The sequence below is a fragment of the Brachycentrus maculatus genome, unplaced genomic scaffold (genome assembly GCF_059751285.1).
Source record: "Brachycentrus maculatus isolate JH-2025_06_01 unplaced genomic scaffold, ASM5975128v1 h1tg000498l, whole genome shotgun sequence".
Taxonomy (NCBI): domain Eukaryota; kingdom Metazoa; phylum Arthropoda; class Insecta; order Trichoptera; family Brachycentridae; genus Brachycentrus; species Brachycentrus maculatus.
In genome coordinates this window covers 749433-774276 of record NW_028281244.1, presented here as the reverse complement: position 1 = coordinate 774276, position 24844 = coordinate 749433, and the positions used below count along the sequence as shown (strand labels likewise).

The following is a 24844-nucleotide window of genomic DNA, read 5'->3' as shown; positions in this document are numbered from 1 at the left end:
ATTTAACTCTTTATATATTTGGCACTCTCAGCCTGCGGCATCCTCCATAATGTCCACCGTACGTCTGTGACAGCATAATAGCCAACCTGAATTTATTTGAACCGAGTACATACTGATATTGTAATGATTTTTACTTAAAATTTTATTTATTTTTAATACTGTTGACATCTTAAAAAAGATTTTTTGTAGAGTTATATGATAAGATAGAGTTATGTTGATACCTACCAGGTGACATCTGCCTTAACTAGACAAATGTATCTGCATTGCAACTCAAAATATATTGCGATAGTAATCTTCTTCAAAGGTTTAACAGATAATTTATTATCTTGATAGTTTTTTAATTACTTATACATATCGTAATAAACAATTAATGTTTTTCAAGAAATCTGTAACAACTGATTTGAACCAAAGTAGTAGGGTTTACAATAGGTAATTGACATAACAAAATAATGGTGAAAACTGATGGAAATTTTAATTTTTTATTTATTTGGTAATATTCATTGACAATTATTTCTATATGCACATAATTTAAAAATTACAAATATTTTTATTTATAGATTTTTTTTACAGAAAAAAGCTCAGTTGGTATGACTGATAGTAAAAATTAATATTTTTTTCAAATAAGTTTAATTTTACACGATGACACGCAAAATCGTTATTAAAAGAACTTAATTTATTAAAGATTTTTAGTTAGAAGCATCTTTATAGTAACACTAAGTACCTCTTAATGGCTATAAAATGGATGCTTTACTTAGTATCTCCCTCATGACTATTTACAATATTATTGTATAGTTCTTATTATCTACATAATATGGTACTGAACTAATATTATCACAGTACAATGTACCCCCACTGCTCCGCTCACAATAATGTATTCAACTGCATACCCATAATTACGAAAATCGAGTGAATTGGTATGAACATGAAAAGGCAATAATGTTTAGGGTGTTTGTCCACTACACGGAATTACACGGAATTTCACCGTCCGGCACGTCAGTTACCGTTTTAAAATGACGATTGGCTTGTGCTTTTGTCCATCTTTCTTCGGATCGGAGCTCTTGATCTTAGCTGACTGTCGTAGTCGCATTCATTTTTCAAAACCGGACTGCCGGACGGTAAAATTCCGGGTAGTGGACAATCGCCCTTAGTGTACTTAATTTATTCTAGAGTTACCATATTTCAAAAATGAAAATATTATTTGACAATTATCTTTATTTTTAAATCCAAATGACAAAAAAGGTTTAAATGTTTACAGTACCACCTTCATATAATTAGTAGTCTGTTACTCCAACTATTGTGAACTATGTTATCAGAGGGGAGGTAGCATTTTTAAATGAAATTTTAATTTTTTAAAAACTCTTTCTATAAAAGTTTTGTTTACATAATGAAAAAAAAACACATCAAATCAGATTCAAAATATGTATATGTCCGGAGAAAAGACAAAAATGTAGGATAACCTCCAGTCTTTACAAATGTCAATAGTAATAAATACATTAATATAATATGTATTTTAAACCGGAAAACAATGTATGTTAAATAAACTGTGAAAAATATTAAAGATTAAAAGCTACATTTTATTTGTGTGTCTTTTCAGCATTCAAAATGTTTAGTAACGCTATTTGATTCTGAAGTAACACATTTCACTAATTGACCATGTCATGTATGTCGAGTACTTCTGGTTCTTGTATTGTGGGAGTAACGGATGTGTCTTCGGCGGGGAACACCAGCTCCATGTGTTTGGAGATATCGTAAGTGAAGATTTTAGGTGCCACGAATCCCCCGTAGTGCTTTCTTCCCTTGTGGTATAACCCTGCTCCGGAGAGGGGTACGGGGAGCGGAGGGATGACAGGTTGCGCATCGAGGAAGGGCACCGTGGTCTGCGCCGCATCTGCGTCCAAGTCGCTGTGAGTGAATTCGATGTATTGATCCGAGTGAGAGTCAGGAATGGAGCCCGCCTTGTTCTCTGTAGGAATATCCGGTTTGAACAAATGCAGCTGGGTTCTGCAATCGTTAAATATTTTTAAAGAAATAAATTAGACAATTCAAAAACTCTGGCTCTTATGAGCCAATTGTACATTCCTAGATCTGATTAGGTTTGTGGGTATGTGCGTGTGTAAGTATGCGGGTGTGTATTTACTCATTCTAGAATTTAAAATTTGCTTAAAAATTTTACATAAAAAGAAAAAAGCAAATAGATAAAATGATAAATTTATATTTATGGAGACAGTCTGCATTAAAAATTCATACATTTTTTCAATTGGTTTTGCGCTGGCGGAACCCGTACCCACAACATCACAATTTTTAAAATACGTGTCAAATGTATCAAAACTCAATTATAAGTGTTTTTTCACACTTAATTAACATTGAGAGGTTTATCAGTCAGAAGCAACATTCCAACTTGGAGTGTCGCTAGATGAGAGTTAGATGCTCGACAGTCCATCATCGTGTGAACGGGGCCTAAATGTGCAGATTGTATTTGTCCTCACCTTGGTTTGTGTGAAGCAGCGTCGGTATTATCATTACTAATCCACATGCTCTTCTCATTGGGTGAGATGAGTTTCCCAGTAGTAAAGTTGAATGGAGTCGTGCGGATTTCAAAGTTCAGATGGCTGCCGACCTTCCTCAGGCGCACTCCCGTCAGCAGGTGGCCCTCCGGTCCTTCGAGGTCGTCCAGGTCGATGGAGCGCTCCTCGTACGACATGGTGTGGTAGTCCTTGCCCTTCCACATGGAGGCGTCTCCGACAGAGAACGGGGTGACGGGCCGCCAACGAACACTGACCGGGTCGATCTTACCCCGCGGCAACAGGGTTCCTTCGCTTATTTGCAAGTGGATTATCTTATTCACTTTGGTGAAGCGGATCCCGGTCACTACCCTACTTTAAAAACATAAAAAAGTATTAATACGAAGAAATGTCAACACTTTTCGCAGTTCTCAAATGCTCCAAACCATAGAAAAGAGCAATATTACAGACAATTAGATTTTTTGATAATAAATTTAGTTACATTCTTGAAAGATAAAAGAAAACTCTTAACTGTAAAGCCTAGTTATTAGTCATGAATGATTAAAAATCCATTTAAAATTGTCTCTAAAAGAATTTTACAGACATATTAGTTATGCAACATAATTTATTAGAAATCATGATTTAAAGATCAAACACAAAATAATTAGAGAAATAGGTTTATATGTACATGCATACATATTATTAAATACTTAAAGATGTAGCTATACATACTTATTTTGTTTGTATCATACAGGAAAAAATGGCTAATTCGATTTGTGATTGTGTGATTACTGTACATTTCTCTGGAGTTTTGTAAAGTTGTTTCTTAAATTCAATTTTGATAATGCTCTCACATACAAGTTTTAAAGTTTTTAGACTTAAAAGCATGATACATACATTACAAATACTCGTATGTAGCGATGTCAACTGGTTCATTTTGAAAAAAAATTACTTGTCAGTAATACATAGGTACATATATTTATATGCTTTGTAAGTTTTATGAAATTATTGCAGTATGCTTACGATATACATAATATTAAATCAGTAAGCAAAGCCAAAAAGAAAAATGATTTTGTATTGTGAATGTCAGCCAAATCATTTTAATGAACATGAGTTAAAACCAACAGTATGTATTTTGAAGAGTGAACTCTATTATTTCTACTATAATATATTATTGAATGCATGTCTTAGAATATACATAGACGGAAATATGTTAACTTATTAAATACATTATTTTATGGAAAATATATTAAGATACATAATTAGGCTGGTAACCATTAACTTAAAAGTAATAATATTTCTTAACCTAATGATGAAATGTACATATTTATTATGAAAAGCAATACATATTACACTATTGTAAAATCAATCAAATTTTGCAAGCTTTAACAAGCGACTAGATTGAATACATGCATTAAATAAATAGAAGATAATATTATTTGTAAAAGCTGTACAGGAAGTGCAGGAATGAGTAATCCATTGAAACATAAAACAAAGTTAGTATCCTCTATCCGATAACCACCACCGTTAGCTGGAATACTGTTATCTCTGCATTCCTGCTCTGTGTAGATCATTCGGTTTCTCCGAATTGACTGAATTGATTATGAGATGCCCTCAGTAAAATATATTTACATATTATTAGCGTTGAAATTCTCACAAAAAATTCAAAATGTATCTATGTTCAATATAGTATCCATCTGCAACATTTCTGCTTGCAAAGGAGGGCTGATAAAGTCACAAAGGGCCGAAAATGTATTTTGTGACCATATCAGCTCCCTTCATGACCAGAAATGTTACATAATCTGACATTTGTCAGCATTCGCTGTCATTAGTAAACCTTAACTTATTAATGAATCCCTATTTACCGTCTTTAAAAAAAAAGGAAAATTTATTCTGTAACATATTCTGAGAGTAATTATAGTAAAATTATTTTTACAGTTTCAGTCAAGAAATTCCATATTAGTACATACTAAAAGAAGAGCCGGTCACAAATTCTGGTAATAATGATTCACAAAATTTTCCACCCCTGTAATGTAGTGGTTAGTGCGTTTTTCTACCTTTGGTGGTCCCAGATTTAATTCTCAAGGGGTTCAAACTGAAAAGTAGATATTTTTACTGTAGTATTTATTAGAGCCCTAAACCGGTACCTGAAGGGTAAAATTGATCACCTTACACAGTAGGCAAACACGGAATTACCAAACTATCCCGACGAACATTAATGTTGACTTCATCAAGGAATAAGACCCAGAATCTTTGGTCAGTGTATGCGGGTGTGAAGTTGCCAAACAATCTAATTACTACTCTTTAAAAGCAGACTAAAGTTATATCCGATACTATAAAGAACCATAAGAGTTATTTAAATATTTAGCCACACATTTTACTCTTTGTTCCCTCGTATTTCTTACAGCACGGTATTGTACTTGTTGCGCGGTTGCACCAATACGCAGTGATGTGTTTGTGTGGTGGTGGGCTGTGGAAGAGGATACTGACTTGTTGAGTTTGGTGTCGGCCTCGGCGGGCAGCATGCTGAAGTGGCGGTGACTGGTGGCGCCGGGCTCGTCGCACACGCACAGGCAGTAGGAGCAGTGGTACAGGTCCAGTCGCCACCACGAGTCCACCTGTCACACACGTCTCGTTATCTGTATCCCACACATGCGCAGCGCAGTGTACAATCCATAACAAACTTGCGCAACCCCACACACATGTGAAATATGACCAAGAATGATACATTTGCAAGAAAGCATATTCAAAACTGATTCATTTTATAATTTTGTTCCTGTTGAGATGTGCAACAAATTTTCACCCGAGTGCTTGTTCGTCTAACACACCATCTCCAAAAGAATGTAAAAAGGTTTCTTTTTAAAGCAGCTTTAATTGTTTTAATATATTGACTTTCCTCCTTTCTTTCTTTGACCCCTATCTGAACCCGAATGGTACAAAATACAAAAAGTACAATTCTCTGCCTTGGTGGATGTTTATTGTAACTAAAATAATATATGTGTAGATGTTTGAAATGGATCGTACTGACATTGTATGGTTTGCTAAACTAGCGTAAAAACATTTTACCCTGTGCAGATAAAAGAGAAATCAAAACTTGTAAGCCTTTGTAACAAAGCAATGCCATGCAAAGAAATATATCAAGCAAAAAATAAAATAACAGTATTTATCAAACTCTGTTGAAAAAACACAAACTATCCTACGTATCATTTTTTATATATGGCAACTCTGTGACCAATTGATTGCCGCCCACAATTATAATCTACCAGAAATATTAGGGAAGTAGATTGACAACTGATTTACATTGTGAATTATATTTGGTTATCCAATCATCTCAAAGAGTATTTATAGGATGGATTTCATAGTAAAAACAATTACACAGAAACTAAAAAGGTTTATACAAATACAAATTTATATTTTCATTTGTTACAAGAAGCACTAATATTATGTTCTAAGTGTATGAGCTGCTTTCTGTACTTATGATAGGTATTTTGAGTAAACCTATTTACACATTTTTGGTTTAAACTCAATTGAAGAAAATCAAAAAAATTTGTGTGAAAATTTCGAGATTTTTGGATTTTAACATAAATTAGTAATCATTTTGATTGCGGTTAGGATATTTAATGAAAATATCTAGAAAATCATCATTTAGAATCTCAAAATTAAGTGAATGTCATTTTATTTTATTTTGTTCCACTTAAGCAACGGAAATACTCCTGAGGACCATAAATTAAAATATGTATATCAGATATCCCTCAGAATACAATTTAATATGTTTAATAATCGATTAGTTAAACTTAGAAGTACATAAATTCTACTAATAATTCAGGCATCTCCTAGTTGGTGAAAAGAATTTAGAAATAATTATATCATGGTAAGAAGTTTCCTTCTTACAATGATATAATTCCTCCTTTATTTCTTCCTATTTACATAAAGTTTATAACAGATGGCTTTTGCATCTATCAATTTCAACTGAGATACAAAAGTAACTGTCAAAATTCTAGAATTGAGGCAATGTGGATGTTCAATAAAGGACAGAATTGTGAAAGTCGTAAGCCCTGCGAATGCCCAGACTTCCATTGTTCTTTGAAAAAGTTACTTCATCTCTGTTAAACTCTGTGGTAATTGAAAAAGGCCATTTATGATAAAAATAATTATATTCCAACAAGTCCTGTAATAATATAAATCGAGCCGCAAGGCTGTGAGTATCAACGCAACAGAATTATGTACACTTTTAGGGAATCCCTACTATATCCACTAAAAGAGAGTTTAGCAGAGCAGAAATAATCTGGTTTTACTGTATCTATAAAAAGAAATGGCTTTAAAATAATTTGTGTTTGTTCTTGTCATGAAAAATGTATTTCTGACACTTCATTTGTTCGGTTGCATTTAGTTTTGCATATTGGAGGTACTGTACAAGTAGCAGTTTGCAATACGTGAGCAAGCTTGCGCATTAAGGTATAGTGCATGATGGAGAGATGAGCAGTTCCTCCACTAACTTGTTGGGCGTGTCGGCGAGCACTTCCCGCAGACTGAAGTGGCGGTGAGAGGCGGGGCCTTCCTGGTCGCACATACACATGCAGTAGGAGCAGTGCCAGAACAGCCAGCGCCACCACGAGTCCACCTGCGCCGCATACCGCATTACACGACCGCCGCATTACGTGACCGTTATATTACACGACCCCCCTTATACACAATACCCTCGCACCGACTCCATTCGACCTTTACATTGCATGCTCGGTATTTAGCTACGAGAAACTTTGTACTCATTATTATATCTATGTAAATTAACCCTTGATTTTCGCTCAAAGTGGCCATACACTGGGATATTATTGCATTCAAAATGTTCAATATTATTCATATTTTAAGCATTAACTAAACACAATATATCAACTACACTAACATTACTAACATTTTGTAAAAATATTCAACACTTAATCCAATCATAATAGGGGGGGGAATGTTTTCATTTTTCCAACAAAATTAACCTTTGAAATGTTAAATTTACTTTAAAAGAGTAGTAAAGTGTATTGCAAAATAGAAGATTATTTAAATCGACCAGTTGCTTGGTACTACTCTGATTTTAAATATTTTTTTCTATTATTGACGTTCGATATGCGTATTTTATTATTTTAACAAATTAGTTTGAAAAATGAAGTTTTGAGTTGGCGATTGAGAAATTCAGGTTTGGGTAAGATAAATTAGATATTCCATATACAGTATCTAGATTTGAATAATAATAAATGTTAATACCTTAGATGTTCCAGTAAGGCAGGAACCACGACGACCCAATACTCGCTTGTTCTCATATTCGATCCACTCGTAGCGCCGAGTACTGCTTCTTGGCTACAAACATATATATTTATTCATTTTATACTTTTTCATTACTCAATTATTCTATACACAAGCGTATAGAGAGGCATTAAGGCCCAAGTACCTTATATTATGTACATTTTTACAACAATAACATCTTTTACAGTTTTATATTACTGAATAAATTATTACGCTTCAATAACAATATTCTTTTTTCTTAGATATATTATCCTTAAATTGTTTACAAAATGCATGGAGTTTATAAACACAATCATTATGATTTTTAAAAATATTATAGTATGATAAACCCGCAATTACAAAACACTCGATCATAAATATGTAAAAAGAAATCCATAACAGGAAGTCATAACAAAAGTAATGTGGAACGATTTTAATGATTCATCAATATTATCGAGTTTGTGTAGAAAATAAAACGTGGACTAAAAAAATTAATCCATTCTGAAAATATAAAAATAGGGATTCTTTTCCTTATCTCTCGTGCTCGAAAATCTAAATGTGGACAGGTATTTAAAATTTGCATGTAATACAATTTCAAACCTGCAGCTTGAATTGAAGTTTATTTATATGCAAGAGTCATTTATTATAGACAAAAATAATTTTATATTACTCACCGATGGGCAAATCCACATATCGGAGTCTATGTACTGGCAGTTGAGTATTTTTCCTTTGCAGGCGGGCTGGCGCGAGCAGAACTGCTCCTTGAAGCACCCGGTGTTCTTGGCGTACGTGTAGTAGGCGCAGTTCTCCCGGCACGTGTTGTCCTTGTTCATGTCCACCTCGTTCTCCACGTATCCTTGCAGCAGCCGAGTGAGAGCCTCAAATGTCTCCCCTGCGATACACCAAACCGCAAGTTATTTGCCAAATCCGTTCGTCTATCAAATTCTCAAACAATATGATTTGAGTCTACGAGTGACATCCGTAGAAATCACTCCAATATATATTGTACATTCATGAAGATCAGCAAGTGACTATGTACTGTTTAAAGTAATAATTCCTAAGAAATATGATTGGATTTTTTTTCGCTTATGACCAATACCATCACATTTTAAAGAAATTCAGTGTACAGTAAAACTCTTTTTTTTACTATGTGCAAGAAACGATTTTTTAAATAGCATTTTATGTTAACATTTGTTATTATAGAAAGTAATGTAATCAGTCTTGCATTTCAAACACCAGTACAGAAAAATAAACTTATTATTCTGCCCAGTCAGAAATTAATACCGTGATCTTTTGCACGGAAGTCAAAAGTACTTTTCTCCCAATGTATTAAAATAGTAATTAAAAATAATGGATAATTTATAAAGTATTATTTTCGTAAAATATATCTCTTTCCAATATTTCTTTTATTTTTAATGGAGTCGGAATTATGATCATTTGAAAAGCGCGTTTCGTTTTCAAAGCAACTCGCAATATTTTAAGCAAACTAACAAAAGCAATGAATTAATCCAGAAATATTATAGTCAAACTACATATTTTTTTATATAAATAAATATATTTTTACATTATTTTGACTTGATTTTCAGGCAAATATATTTTAAAATTTCGATTATTAAGGCCAAGTATTCGTATAAGTAGCAACTTCATTTTCTCTAAATCCAGGTAGCATTTTACGTAATTTATTTTTTCATAAAACATCGTTTTTGCATTGAAATTTTTCTTCGAAATAATTATATGGTTTTGAAAAGAAAACAGTTATTTAAAGGTAAGGAGTTAAAAAAATCTCTATTTATTGTAAAAAACAAAAAATATCCAATACTTATACATTTTTTTAATTTAGCGTGAACACGCGTGCGCGGGTGAGCGCATTCTGATTCGAACGCTCGAGACAAGCTTGAGATGCCCTTAAAGATTTTTTTAAATCGCCGAAAGTTTTTTTATAAAAAATCGTTGAAAGAACCAGAATTTCAAAATATTATCCGAAATTTAAATTACAGTTTTTCGAATTAATTGAGCTTTCCATGTATTTGAGTAATGTAGGAAGTATTTCTCGCAACTCGCCTGAATAATCCTCCGGTAAATCATGGAATCGTGGAATGGATGATTCATTTTTAATTTTTAATTTAATCACGTTTACATCTGGTTAGTGGTTAATTTGAAAGGAATTTATATTTTGACGCTTTTATTTTTAATGGACTGCGTATTTTAATGAACGATTGACGAAACGTTAGTACAAATAATAATTATAGTTTGCAAAAGAAAAGTTGCTAATTTCTAGGAAGTCTTTATACTGATGGCTCTGTGTCCGCGGTCCATACATCATCACAGCATTTACCAACTACATCAACAGATGTCACATTTGCGTGACGAGATAATATTTTTAAAGATCTCATGACTCATGAAAGCACCAGTAAATAAATATCGACAATGATGTGTGAATACCTCGTAACTAACAATTACTAGGCGAATTAAAAAAAAATAATTGTATTACAAAAACGACTAGTATATTTTATTGATAAATGGAACGTAACATCCTTTTTAGTTTTTGCTAAGCTTGCCAATTAAATTTTATGTCAAACTGCATCCATAACCTAATCTGGCCAAAAATGTTACATCGCCGTCAATGTACCAGAAAAGATTTGATAAAAAAATAATCTAAATTAATATTTGATGGATTGATATATTTTCTTAAATTTAAATAATGTACGGTTATTATATGCACCCCCAAAGGTAATTATTTCACGAAAACTGCGCATTAAAATCATCATTATTATTACATAAAACTACTTCTAGAAGAAAATAATATATTTAAAAAAAATAGTGAATTGAAAAATGCATTGATCAATAGACAATAATTTAGTTATATAAAATTGTTGTGTATGAATCTTTGCCTCAACCTTAAATTACAGTTCAAAACACAATAAGTAAATATATAAATAAACCTTCGAGAAATATTTTTAATTCCTATCTTATCCTATTTTCGAGCCATAACTGTTATCATATTATCTCTTCCTCTTCTCTTCAACCCCTTACCTTAACCTACTACTCCCTATGCCTATCTTCTTATATTATCATCGATTTGGTCATTTATATCCCTACAAAAAATCTCTCATATTGATATAAACATTATCTGCCCACCCATTTTAAGGATATTTTGATAAAGTATAAATTGTCTGTATTTTGTTGGTTGGAAGATATTGCTTCATAGCAAAAACCCTCCAATAAACATACACACGAAGCCACAGTCGCCATTTGCTAAATAAAAAATATATTTTACAATAACGTATGATATTCTGAGATCCATTTTTGTCGCTCAACAGATAAGTTCGTCAGAAAACTCTTATCGGCATATATTGGCGCTTAGTTTATTTTGGTTTTATATCGAGCAAGTATTTTAAATGAATGATTTTATTATGTATTCATAATTATTATCAACTATATGAGCACAGTTTATTATAATCACGTATGTGTAGTATTATAGAAGGTACATGCTTATGTCTATAGCGACCTCGAATGTTTTATCTGTGCAGGTTATTGCTACATGTAACTCTTGATTGGAAAATAACCCCGACTTAATTTATTAAATTAACAAGTCGTCACATAAAATAATCACACTCCAATCTGGGGTTGTTGATCCCTCTGATGATTCTATAGCTAACCCAAACGAAAAAATCACATTGAAAAAATAATAGGTAGGTATTTTAATTTAGTTGGTACACCAATATTTTATGTACCTACTTTTATAATATACCTGTGTATACATATTACCCTCCGTGTAGATATACTTACTGCGCACAAGCCGTAAAAATATAATAACTGGCGTATTTATAAATATGTATTTCAAAAACGTTAGACGTTTAAAAAAAACAAATCCAAAAGATAGAACTTTATTTCCCAACCGAATAACGAGGTGATACTGTATTTTTTTCTTGATGTATGGAGCAATAAATGAAAGTTAAATGGAAACGAACATATTTGGCTGCTGACAGACGCTGCGACGCAATTCGTAAGAAAATTAAAAAAGGCGCGCAAAAACGCCTTTTATTTTTAAACAGTCGACGCGTATGTACTTATGTAGAAATCCAAGTGCGTTTTGGTTTCTAACATATACCCCCCTACCTACCCGCTGCCCCTGAAAAGTAAGTTACAAAGTAACAGTAAGTATGTATTGTTCTACCTTCCTCGTGGTGTTGCGGATCACATCGCCATATCTCCCGACTGGCCTCACTCAGCGCACTCTTCACTGCGGCGAGAGCCATCGCGCTCCTCTCCTGGAACCTCTCCCTCATCAGCGAGGATTCTCGGGTGAAGTTTCCTGAAAAACTCGAATAATAATACTCGACATACAACTTGGATCTCGAACTAACATTCCGATAGTCATATCTCGAGGTCTCTAGGCATTCGCAGAATGGTTCGAATTTCACGAACGTAAATGGTAATCGAACTAGACGACAATTTGTCAGAAGAGAACCGACCTTTGCCGTAGATCCTGAGCAGCATCCAGGAGAACTGCATCATGGTGTAGCCCTTGATCTCCGTGAGCGCGATGGTGTTGTACATGTTGTACAGCAGCTGGTGAGGAGACTGCTGCAAGCTGCACAGGTGCGTGTTGGAATCCTGCTGACGTACATGAATATCATTATAACACAGCTACTTCTCAAAGAAAACATAAATTCCCCGCGACCTAACCTAACCTTTAATTTCTTTTAAATAGATTAAGACCTAACGCGATTTTTACTTTTTTAAATACCACATATACGATCATTTGCTGCAGTACAATTGTACAAAAGTTGGATCATCGAGATACCTTTACCGCAAAGGGTTTTAATTTAGTGTTTCCAGTTTCCAAAAGAACATCTCTTTAATGAGTGATGCTACGTATAATATAATATGTACCTTCTATGAATATATTTACGTATTGAAAATCGCGTACTCAATAATTAACAACCAAAATCACTGACCTAAAGGCCAATCGACAAATAAAAATAAACGGACGCGCCAATACACTGACAGAATATGTGTTTTTCCCATAGCATCTCATCTCAACTCATATCATATGTAGATATGAGCGTAGCGGGAATTTATGCGGGTGTTTATGGAAATTTATCGGGATCCCATATGATTACGAAGTCACTACGCATTTTACAATTCCGAAATTTCATTTTTATATAAAAAAATATACATTTTGCAACATATGTAAATCATTTTAAAAACCGTGATACGAATTGAATTACCATATATCGCAGCTGAGGAATGCTACACCAGAATGCATTATGCATGTGCTAGAATAAAAAAAATGCTTTTTGCACGTGCGTGATAAAGGAGAAATACCGGACTTTACCATAATAATAAGCGCTTTAGACCCATAATAAACAACGTATTATGTAAATACAAATACACATTGACCTTTGTTTTGTTCATTTGACATAATCAATTCCCTTTAACTAAAATAAATATATAAATAGAGTAAATATTCATACAAAAAACCAAGAGTTTCAATCAAGAAAAATCTATTTACAACTTCCAACAAGTAAATCGGCCTCCAAAATCAACGAAACGAACTCGGTATTCTTTTGTGTCTGTCTGCTGTGCTGGCCTGGTCCGTAGAGGTGCCCGAGTATCGATGATCATCGAATTTGCAGTCGGGACTAGCAAATTTACGAAACTATTTAATTTCTATTCCCATCACTGCCAAAACTCGATGACGTTTTCCAAATTTGTATATATTTAGGACACCAGAAACAGGTGAAAGCTATTAAGCTATTAATGAAAAGTCAGGTCACGATTAAATGAGTTTTTCATAAGTTTCCCTGTTTAGTTATTATGCGTGCAATTTGCTTTTCAAAGTGTGGGTCCGACAGAAAGTAACAAACAATCAGATCCTGAAATGTGGCGAAAAACATTCAATGGTCTAAAATTATGAATGCCGAAAATGTTACGTAAAACATAAGTGTAGCATAGTTTGGTTACTGCCATGTCTTTTAAATTAAGAGTTTGAGGGTGATTATGTCTTAATATTTCTTTTCTTAAGACATCTTTTTTGATGACCCTTTTAAAAAAATAGGCACGGGCGACATTTAGACAAGACAGTGGATTATGCCCCCTGTGGCTTAATTTACCACGAATGAAAATTTAATTTTTGCTATCGGGAATATGTCCTAGCCTAATAAACAAACCGAGAGCTTTTAAGTTATATCATCGGATAATTATATTTTCAAATGGAAAGTTTTGGTTCCGAGACGAGAATCTTAAAAATTAATTACTAATTAATAAAACTGCCTACAGTTTTTCCTTCACGCGCGCGTTTTAAAATGACAAAAAACTCATTGTTATCTTACATCCTTTCCACATTTTTTAAATTTATAAGTTGCGATTAAAGGTCATAAAAGAATATACGCTTATTTAAATACCACAAAATGTGACCGCTTCCGTCGCATCGTATCTACAAAATATTTATAGATAACAATACGGGTAAAATTATACAATATTTGTACATCTATACATATACGAATATAATATATTTCTCAACGTTTCTTAACTGTATCGAAATCTTAAAAAATACTCGTAATAACAAACTACGCACTTATATTATTTTCCGAACATAATGCTCTGACAAAATGACTTTTTTCATTCTGCAAGATTTACCTGCGTGCAGAGGAGTAAATTCTTATAGGCATAAGGGCGAAGACTGACCGGAGCATTTCGTCGTAACGTAACACGTTACGATGCGAGCATTCAGGCAGTCAGTACAGCGAGCCGAGCGCTCCATCCATAGTTTCGGATGCTCGCTGATGCTCGCCGCGAGCGATGTTACGACGTTACGTTACGACGAAAAGCTCCGGTCAGTCTCCACCTTAAGAGTAGTGCCTACCCTATTTTACTTGCATTCCATTTAGGTACACGAGCAGGTCCTATCCTACTTCTACATATGTTTTTGATTGATTGGATTTTGTTTTTGTTTTGTACATTTTGCGACGAAATTCTACCTCACTCCCCCCAACGGTCGACGGACGCTATTTTGTCCGACGAAGGATCCATCGTTTAATTGATCCACGATACGGTTCCATCGAAGCGAATCTTCTAAATGACCACATCTTGCCCAACTCGACTGTCTACCCCGATTCAAAACTCGGTGCACGCCACTGCTTACGCGATAGCATTGACGCGGTACCGGTGGATGCGATTGGTGAACGAATATCTATTGTACGGGTTGCCGGACAAAGAACGAAGTCCACCTGAGTGAATCCCAGCAGCGCGTGCTGGAAGAGGTTGGAGTGCGCCACGAGGCGGTGCATGCGCTCGGCCGCGGCCGGCACGGAGTTGGTGGGGTCCAGCAGCACCGTCTCGGCCAGGTCCTCCCAAGCGCGGCCCCCCGCGGGCGGCTGCTGCAGGAAGCGACGGAAGGACTCGAACAGGCGTTCTACGCCGCCGCGCTCCGCCGCCAGCTTGCTCCACAGCCACGAGTCGTCGCGCGGCTCGCGCTCCTGCGCGTGCGCGAAGGGGAAGGCGGCCTCCACGCGCTCGCAGAAGGCGCCCATGAGGCGCGCCAGCTCCACCTCCGGCCCGGGGGCGGCCGCGTCCGTGACCTCCTGCCAGCGCGGGTGCTCCACCTTGCGCCACAGCTGCCGCTCCGCGCTCAGCGCCTCGAGCCGCAGCTGGCACGTCTCCGCGAGCCCCGCGTCGGGCCTGGCCCCCAGGGCCCCCGGCGCTCTCGACGCCACCAGCGCCCCCAGCACCGCGAGCCACCGCACCCAGGACCCGAGCCCCATCTCGGCGACCGCTCGCCGCGGGTCACGTATCGCGATAGCCGCGCTCCCGACTCGCGATAACAGCCGTCCCGATCCGCGCTGTCAGCCGAACTTCTCGAAGGTAACGCGCTGTCGACAGAACCAATTAGCTCGTTACTCGTTAATTTACCGTTGCGTCTGACGATTCGCAATTCGAAGAAAGGCGACGCTTTCACCGCGGCCGAACGGCGAATTTGTACCTGTCCGAAGGTTATTAGTATTGTCCCCTGTGCTGTCGGAATGCACCCTTCCACCTGCCGCGGACGCGACACTAGACACTAGACACTAGCACTGGACGTTCGATGCGCGGCGCAGGTCCCCCGTACGCCGACTGCTCTGACTGACTGACGAGAGGTAATTACTACTGACTACTGGTCCCATACTCCGTCCCCTACTAGCGCTCGCCAGTACGCCAGTACGCGAGGCTACGTTGCCAGACACCGTGTTTTGATTAAAATTGTAAACAAAACTCGTTCTGTTTTGGTTTAAATCGTAAACAAAGAAGAAAAATAATGCGTTTAATTGCGCGATGTACCGTGGCCGTGGGTGGTATTCGCGGAACTCGTTTGACAATATTCTGACGTTCTTTGGCGATTCCATAAACATATTAATTCATTCTCTTTCAGAACAAAGACTTTCATTCATGCTACATACACCGAGAAAATATATATTTCTTTGTACGTTCGAAAGTCATAAATAATATTTAGGTTTGTCATTTGAAAAAATGTTTTATGAATTATAATACGATCGAGAATCTAATAAAATTGTCATACGTACGTATTTTAATTTTTATAAAAAAAATACTACTTGAAGTAACAACTACTTGAAATGAAAGAAATAGAAACATCAGAAAATGTATTTTTAGCTAAAAGGCACAAAGAAGAACGGAAATATAGAATTTTTCAAATGTTTTTTTTTTAATTTCTAACAAATAAACATTGAATAGCAAATATCGTCTTAATTGTTCTTCTAAAAGAGATAATGCCTGACGTCACGTAGGAGAGGAACAAGTGTGTCATGAATCAGAGATGACAGAAACGTAAAGCGTATTCTCGTATCCTGTCTGCATGCTACTTGTCCTTTGCCCTTTGAAAAACATTTCGTCATTTATCATCATAGGAAGGAGATTATCCGCATCCTGTATAAAGTTTCGATTAAATATTGTCTGTGCTTCTGTCGTATCGTTCTATATATACATACGAGCACCTATCCTATTGTCTTCTTTCTAAATTTAGGGAACATTGCAAAGGTCAATCACGACCATTTATGAGGACATTCGGATAATCATACGGAGAACTATGTACACCTCGAATCATTTTAGAGTAACTTGATTTTACTATATGTGTGATCAGAATGTGACCTACAGTACGACTTCAAAGAAGAAACAAGCACTTTTGATGGTACCTATTTATTGATTTGGCGTTTAATTTGTAGAACTCCATTTTAATTTATGTATTAATTTTAAATCAAACACAGATTTTTTGAGTCTACTAAGTTGTATTTTATTAACAAAAACACATAAAAAATTATATTGTGACAATTGTTTCGCCTTGTTAAGGCATTATCAAACGAATGTCATTCGTTTGATAATGCCCTAACAAGGCGAAACAATTGTCACAATATAATTTTTTATGTGTTTTGTTAATAAAATACAACTTAGTAGACTCAAAAAATCTGTGTTTGATTTAAAATGAATACATAAACTTTTGATGGTTATTATGTGATGTGTCGTTAGACTACTTCTAGCCGACAGACTGCATGACAGGATCCATCATCCGAACTGATATCACCCACTAACCCACTCACAATCACGACATATGGTAAAAGCGCTTTTTTATATAATAAAAATAATTTCGTAAATGACGACCACTTGTTCAGCATGCGACATTCGCCCACAGGAATTATTTTTAAACTCCATATTAAATGCATTTTTACAGTGTGTCGTTCGCATTTAAATATGACGGTACTAGAAATAAACAAAGCAATCTACTCGTACAATAAAAAATATATATTTGAAGGTTCAGCAAATAAACTAATCAAATTATCATCTACCTACATATTTATATTGCTTGAAAGTAATTTCATATTAAATCCACTCCTGGATTTAAATAAAAGTAATTAACCATATATACAAGTGTTGAATTCTAATCGCATATCTATGCCGTGCCACAATGACAGATCAAAAACGAGTGACATAAAAGTCGCGTTTTTTTTTTTTTTAAATAGTCATTAACAACTTGCATAGAGAATATACATATACTTATACATGTGAATCATGATTAAATTATTTCAATTGGAAACTACTATACTTTATTCCAGTACCCAGACCCCCCCCCCATTAATCCAATTAATATTTTGTTAGATCTTCTAGTACTGTATCTAGTGCAAGCTACCTACCTATTAGGCAGGGCTCGACAAGTGACCACTCGGACGTGGTATGGCCGCCCCTGGACAGTGACCTCGATAATACTGTTGAAACAACCAATAATCGGCACATTGGAGTGTTCTACATGAGTCATCAAATTGTATAGTTGCATTAAACGTTGGAAACTAACATTTCCGTATTTCAAAAACGTGCGAGTGAACCATTTCATGAATCATAGCTAGACATTCAGACGGAAATCTTAGAATATGATCCATTCGAATATCCGAACGATTTTCGCCGAAGCTTAAAAAACAGTGTCATGCGTATAATCAATATCTTGAACAAAAAAAATGTGGAATGTCATACATACTTCTCAGTTATGTACATACATTCTTGTATGATTAAAATGGATTCTCTTCAAAAAATGCGACAGTGGCGTATACGTTGGTCGATGATTCTAATTACATACATAAAAACCTCGATTGAAGGTTTTTTTTCGTAATTTCATTTCATTTTCACATTTTCTTATTTCTTGATTTAATATATCTTGAAATAATATCAGTACAAAACGTTCAATTAATATAACATATTCGTATTTCTTCCACCCACAAACTGACAGATCGGTTACTACCAGAGACGAATGACAGTCATTAGAGGTCATATCCATGAATGACAGACAATGCCATCAAACAAAGAGCATTGAACAACAAGCGGAGGGTTGAAAATCGTCGGTTTCTGTAACGCAAATTTAAAATTGAGAAACATCTCGTTAGTATATGGTATATAAATAAATGCAGCCCTCAAATTCAGTAATAATATTTTATATACTTTCAGTTTTCATCATTGTTCAATCGAGTCTATTCATAAATTGGGTATACTCTTTAAAATATATTGAAAATTTAAAATGATTGCGATTATTTTGCGATTCAGATTTATTGAAATTTTGATTAAATTTTTAATGCATTATAATTATATTAAAAATAAGAAAACACGAAAGGCTAGCCGTTGGATAATCTGAAAAATGTAGGCACAATCTTTGCCCCTCGACTCCCGAGTCACGTGTTCTGTCCCTTCGCCTGTCGTGTAACTACTAACTATGGTAAATAATTTTTTTATCTGTTTTTGTTAATAAAATACAACTAAGTAGACTAAAAATATCTGTTTGATTTAAAATTAATACATTTACTAAGTATGGTTAGATTTTCCCAAGTGTGTACGTATGTATTGGTATATACGATTGTAGGGAGTTTCGCGAATAGAAAACGACTGCTACGTCACAGATTTCGTAGCGCGCGAAAATGTTCTTTTTATGTTATTTCTGTGGTGACACGGAAGAGGGACACAAGTCAGTGGTATATGTTACTGACTTGTGCCCCTCTTCCGTGTCACCTTTATTTAAGACACGGTTAGAAAATTCATTTGACATCTCACAAAATACGAGTATAAGTATATATTTTTTAAATACATGTACCTACCAATATTAAGGCAATTCTTTGTTTTACTTAAAAACGTGGATATGAAAATATTAGTTCCAAAATTAATCAATTTAGATTGGTGAGACTGTTCCACATACTGAAAATTAAAGTCGTGGTTTGTTCATACTCAAAACCGTATAATATGTACAAGGTTTCTGCCCGTTTTTGGGCGACGCTCTGTTAGTACCTACGAGTTCTTTGCACCTGCTAAGGCGCGTTGTGTACAGTTGTCGATGACATTTTTTACCACTTTTTTTCTGTAAATTCCACTTTAGATAGCTTTTTGAGGAGCACACTAGGCTAGATTTGGAGCGAGCGACGACATTTTTCGTAAAAACATTTTTTGCTTATAAAAAATGTCGCCCCTCTGATACAGCACAGCACAGCACAGCACACATGGCAATGTGTGCTGTGTTTATGAGAGGTGACGAGTAAGCATGAAGAATATTTGGTATGTACTAATAACATCGACGGTTGTGTATCGGTCGTACAGAGCTACAGCCGATGCAGCGCGCATTAACTTTAGTGCGACATTTGAACTGTATGCACCCGACACCCTTCATCAGATGCATCCGGTGCATCCAATTAAAAAAAATCAGTTCACGGGTGACGAGGGTCATTGGGGTTTAATACGAGAAAGCCTATACAAACATATTAAAGAGTACAACTAGAAATATTCATTTTTCAACTTGATTTTTGCTGGGAACAAAGTGAATGGTGCACTGAAATCAGTTATAGCAAATAAAAACCTATCAGCGGAAGCTAAACTGGCAGTGCACAACGGAGTCCTGGTTCCAACTCTAATGTATGGAAGTGAAACAGGGAGTTGGCAAAAGAAGGATGAAAGTAGACTGAATGCAGTCGAAATGCGATCTCTCAGAAGAATGTGCGACAAAACGATGTATGATAGATGTGCGAATAGTGAAATAAGGAAGGAATGCAAAGCTGAGATAAGCATTATCGATAAAATTAAGAAAGGTGTGCTGAGATGGTTTGGACATGTAGAACGAATGAGTGAGGAAAGAACGGTAAAACAAATTTATGAGGCGAATGTTATTGGGAAAAGAAGCAGAGGAAGACCGAGAAAAACATGGCACGATCAGGTATGCCAAATACTTGAAAGTGGTCAGGTCAGGTCAGAAGAATGTTTGCAAAGACAGAGTGGTGTGGAGCTCTACTAACTAACTAACTAACCATCATGCCGCTCCCCCGCAGGGGTAGGCAGAGAGAATAGAACGCCACACCACTCTGTCTTTGCAAACATTCTTCGCCTCTTCCACGTTCGTGCATATCCTCATACATACCCGCCGATTATTACGACTCCTAACCTGACCACTTGCAAGTATTTGGCATACCTGATCGTGCCATGTTTTTCTCGGTCTTCCTCTGCTCCTTTTTCCAATTAAATTCGACTCATAAATTTATTTTACCGTTCTTTCCTCACTCGTACGTTCCACATACTGAACATAATCCGGAAAGTACATCATTCCGCTTTCCTCGGACCCCTTTTATCTTATATACCAATAAGCTAAATAAAACAGAGAGTTTAACATTATTATGTATGCTACAAAATAATTGAATACACAGTGATTTTAAGTAAAAGACCTTGAACAATCGCATTGGTTTGAACATAAACGTTTCACCTGACACCGGAGTTATATAACGTGTCAACCGAGATCATATTCGTATTCTGCATATCTTATTTACTCATTCGGGCGACTCTTGACTTTCGCACAATTCGCTATTTTTGTAACTGATTTTTTTTTTAAAGTTTTTATTCGATAGTCCAACATTTGGAAATTTATTTGTCTGTGTTTAAATAATAAGTCTTATAAATTTGAGAAATAAATAAAGAAACTGCAGTATTAACACGACAAAAAATTGAAGCTCGTACGTGTAAACTTATTCGTAACATACATCACAAGTCTGCGATATGCATTTTTTAAGTTTTTATTTTTTATATCCTTCTACTTTAAACATTTGACATATTTCTTCTTCTTCTAACCCTTATCCGCGCACCCAATGATGCATAGAACGCTTCACCATATCGGCGCAGTGTTAGCTTGATCGTTAATTTCACAAAGACAAGGTGATCATTCCCGCTGATAATATTAGATAAATATGTTAGTGAAAATGACTTATATTTACAAGTCATTTTCACCAACATATTTATCTATCGTGATTTATTACCCCTGGGAATCGATCCCGGGACTTCAGGACGGTAGCCAAATGCAATTACCACTACACTATGGACATTTTCATGAACCAATTGGTGCGAGAGTCCGCCCGTATGTACAGTTAGTGAGGATTGTTTTTGAACCATAAACCATTCATAATTTCTGAATACAATTTCCATATCCCAAACGAGCAACTTGATTCAAACATAATGACTATCGAAGCACGACTCTGTAGTGTATTAATCAACACGTTTGGTTACCGTGCTGGAGATCTCGGGTTTAATTGCTGGGGTCTAAATGAATATGTGATTATTCACTCTAATGAAGCACTAAAGCGATCAGGTTAGGAGTCGAAAAATTCGGCGGTCATGTACGAGGAGATGCATGAACGCGAAGAGGCGAAGAATGTTTGCAAAAACAGAGTGGCGTGGCGTTCTATTCTCTCTGCCCACCCCTGCGGGAAAGCGGCGTGAGGTTAGTCACTCAAATATTCATTCAATATCACCCTGGTCTGATACTTTCAGTGCAACTACAACAATAACTAATTTATTATTACTTTTCCACTACTTTTACTTCTAAATATCAAGTAAACACTGCGCCGATCCGATGCTGCGCTCTATGCACCATTGGGTGTATAAGTAAATAAGGGTTGGAAGTTAGAACTTTACCAATATTATTATGAGACATACGTTTAATTTTTAATGAATTAAAAGAAGATGTGGATGCCATTTCAAGTAAAGTTGGAAGTATGAGAGCTGTGAAAGCGGAAATTTGAGACCAAATGGCAGTAACATAAGGAAAAGTTGTTAAATAATGAAGCGCACATATGTTTTCCTACGGGATAATTATCAAAACGTTCAGATAATGACTTGATGAGTAATCAAAATTCACAGATAAACAGTCAACCGGCACGAGGGCTGATAAGCCTCGGATGAACGTTTGTATGCACGCAACCGACTCCAAGCCGGACATATTGAAAGCTGTCCCACCGCATTCCCAGATCTGATACAGAAGCATCTAGGCTTCCTGACAGAACTTCTCTTGCAAAGCAATTTTTTGTTTTTCTTTTATGAACTAATTAGCGCAATTTATGGAAAATATCAAACAAAATTATATCCCGATTTAATTTTGAATTTTCATTTGAACGTTTTCAATATCCCTGTCACTGCCAATCTAAATAAATACAAGTTTATAAAACCACCATCAAATTTTCTAGAAGTGCCCCGGTGTATGTAGTGAAAGGAATTAGTAGTTAGTTAGTTCAGTTAGTCAGCTAGATCCGATTCCAACCCGACGTTGGCCGGTACACAGACGCCTCCACAATCCCGACCAGCACAGCAGACAGACACGGAACAGCGCACTCTAAGCCGTACAAAAAAACTAAATGTGTAGTACTGAAAATATCCAAATACTCGTATGTTGTTACACAAATCACGTATTTTGCGACCAGGGCACGGTGCAGTGTGTCGACAAGGTGAGTTACCTGGAGGGCGGTGGTGAGCAGGCCGAGCACGCCGCGGTCCAGCAGGCCGAGCGCGGACGGGTCGGGCGCCACGAGCGTGTGGATCCTGTCCAGCAGGCCGGGGATGGCGCCCGGCTCGTGCGACACGCACCACGTGGCGAAGTTCTCCAGCGTCAGCCGCTCTACGGAGTCCCGCTGGTCCGAGTACTGGCGCATGCTCGCCTCCGCGGCCGTGATGCGGGCCACGAGGTCGGCCAGCTCGTGCAGACGCAGCTCCAACCTGTAGCGACACGGGTCACCTCGCAATTAGCCATCAAGATAAACACCGTATCGACACCATACGATGCGGTGCATTGTGTACCAACGGGTCCGGATAGGGGCTAAAGAAAAGGAGAAACGATGAAAGTCTCACCTGGTCGACTGCGGTATGTGAGTTAGAAGCGCAGAAAGGGACGCCGAGCTGGTGATCTGTATCAGGCCCTCCAGGTAGCTGATGTTCCGTCCCAGCTGCGCTATCTCCCCCATCAGTTTCTTTTCTCGCGGCATTTGGAGGTCCTCTCCGGCTATCAGCTTCCAGTTGGTGAACACCCCTTCGCCTATCTCCTTGGTCAGCTTCAGCACGTCTACGATGTCCTCCAGTAGCGGGTGGGCCGGCCGCGGCGCCCAGACGACAAGCAGCACCATAAACCAGGCCGGAGACATGCTGCCGGGATGTCGAGTGCCAAAATATACAAGTGTCGGTTTCGGCAGCGCCTGTCCGGTTTTTAAGAACAAACCGGACTTATAGCGGTGAAGGGGTTAACACTCTTTACCAGACATACAATAATAAGTAATACGCGCACTCGTCACCTAACTTTCGAGTTTGAACGACACGCTCCGTGACGGACCAGACCCGAGGACTGTCCAATTTTAAACGAGTTAAACAATATCCAGAATGATACCGCTTGTTTTATTATACACATATAAAATAACACCCGACCAAGATCACGATAAAGGATATTTAGTTCAAAAATGTTAAGCATTCTCTCCGCGTCGCTTTCACTCGTAACATCGAAATGGATCCGTTTTACAAGGTTGTTTGTATTACTCTATTACAGTCAATTTTACTTCAGTACGACCGCGACATAGCTTTTGTATCTCTTTTCATCTCTAGCCGGCAGACTGGCGTTTCTCCCTTACTTGCCAAAAGTCTTAAAAGAAACTACCTATTTCGTTCTGTCGTATTTTCATAGGTATAGGAGTAAACGGGATAAAATGCTCATTCACGAGATGTTCATGAACATATGACAACAATACTATAGAAACAAGAAAATGCGAACTTTGTTATGTCAATATACTGACGTCGCATAAAAAGTGAAACATTTGAGTGACAAATGATGTGCAAAATATATTACACAGACCAAACCTTTTTCTTCACTGTCAACTAAATCTTTATTATTATAATTGCAGTGAAAAAATAACATGTTTTTGAAAAATATTTGATAAATTTTCTTAAATAAATCTGAAGGAATGCAAGTGGTATATTACATATTTGAAATAAGTTCACAGTGTGAAATTTTACATTCGGGTATATTTTATTTGGCCTTTTGGGAAGTTGGAATACCGTGGCAGTGTTTTTCGAACCCTCGCCCCCTCAAGGAAAAACACTGTCGGATGTAAGATTGATATTTTAAGATCGTAAGATTATTTTATTAGTATTTAAGATTATAAGATCGATATTCGGAAATAAATTAATACTCACTACTTGTATACTACACTATGTATGTGAAATAATACGCAAAACTCGAGAGACACTTATGTTTATTTGAC

General features: G+C 36.6%; 1 protein-coding gene across 8 annotated transcripts; it reads right to left on the bottom strand.

The window, feature by feature from the left end:
- Positions 1-465: 465 nt before the first annotated feature.
- orion (chemokine-like protein orion) lies at positions 466-24196 on the bottom strand. 8 transcript variants are annotated; one of them, XM_088272428.1, is made up of 9 exons: positions 23448-24196; positions 23057-23315; positions 12245-12386; positions 11947-12084; positions 8444-8661; positions 7752-7844; positions 4992-5119; positions 2487-2873; positions 466-2001 (listed from the first exon to the last, which is right to left on the bottom strand). In XM_088272428.1, the coding sequence occupies exons 1-9, from the start codon at positions 23735-23737 to the stop codon at positions 1644-1646; spliced, it is 2013 nt and encodes a 670-aa protein (XP_088128554.1). In that variant the 5' UTR covers positions 23738-24196; the 3' UTR covers positions 466-1643. The 8 variants fall into 8 exon arrangements, with proteins under 8 accessions (XP_088128554.1, XP_088128553.1, XP_088128555.1 ...); XM_088272427.1 differs by lacking the exon at positions 4992-5119 and adding an exon at positions 6998-7122 and having other exon boundaries at positions 2487-2876; positions 23448-23950; XM_088272429.1 differs by lacking the exon at positions 4992-5119 and adding an exon at positions 6998-7122 and having other exon boundaries at positions 23448-23950.
- Positions 24197-24844: the final 648 nt, after the last annotated feature.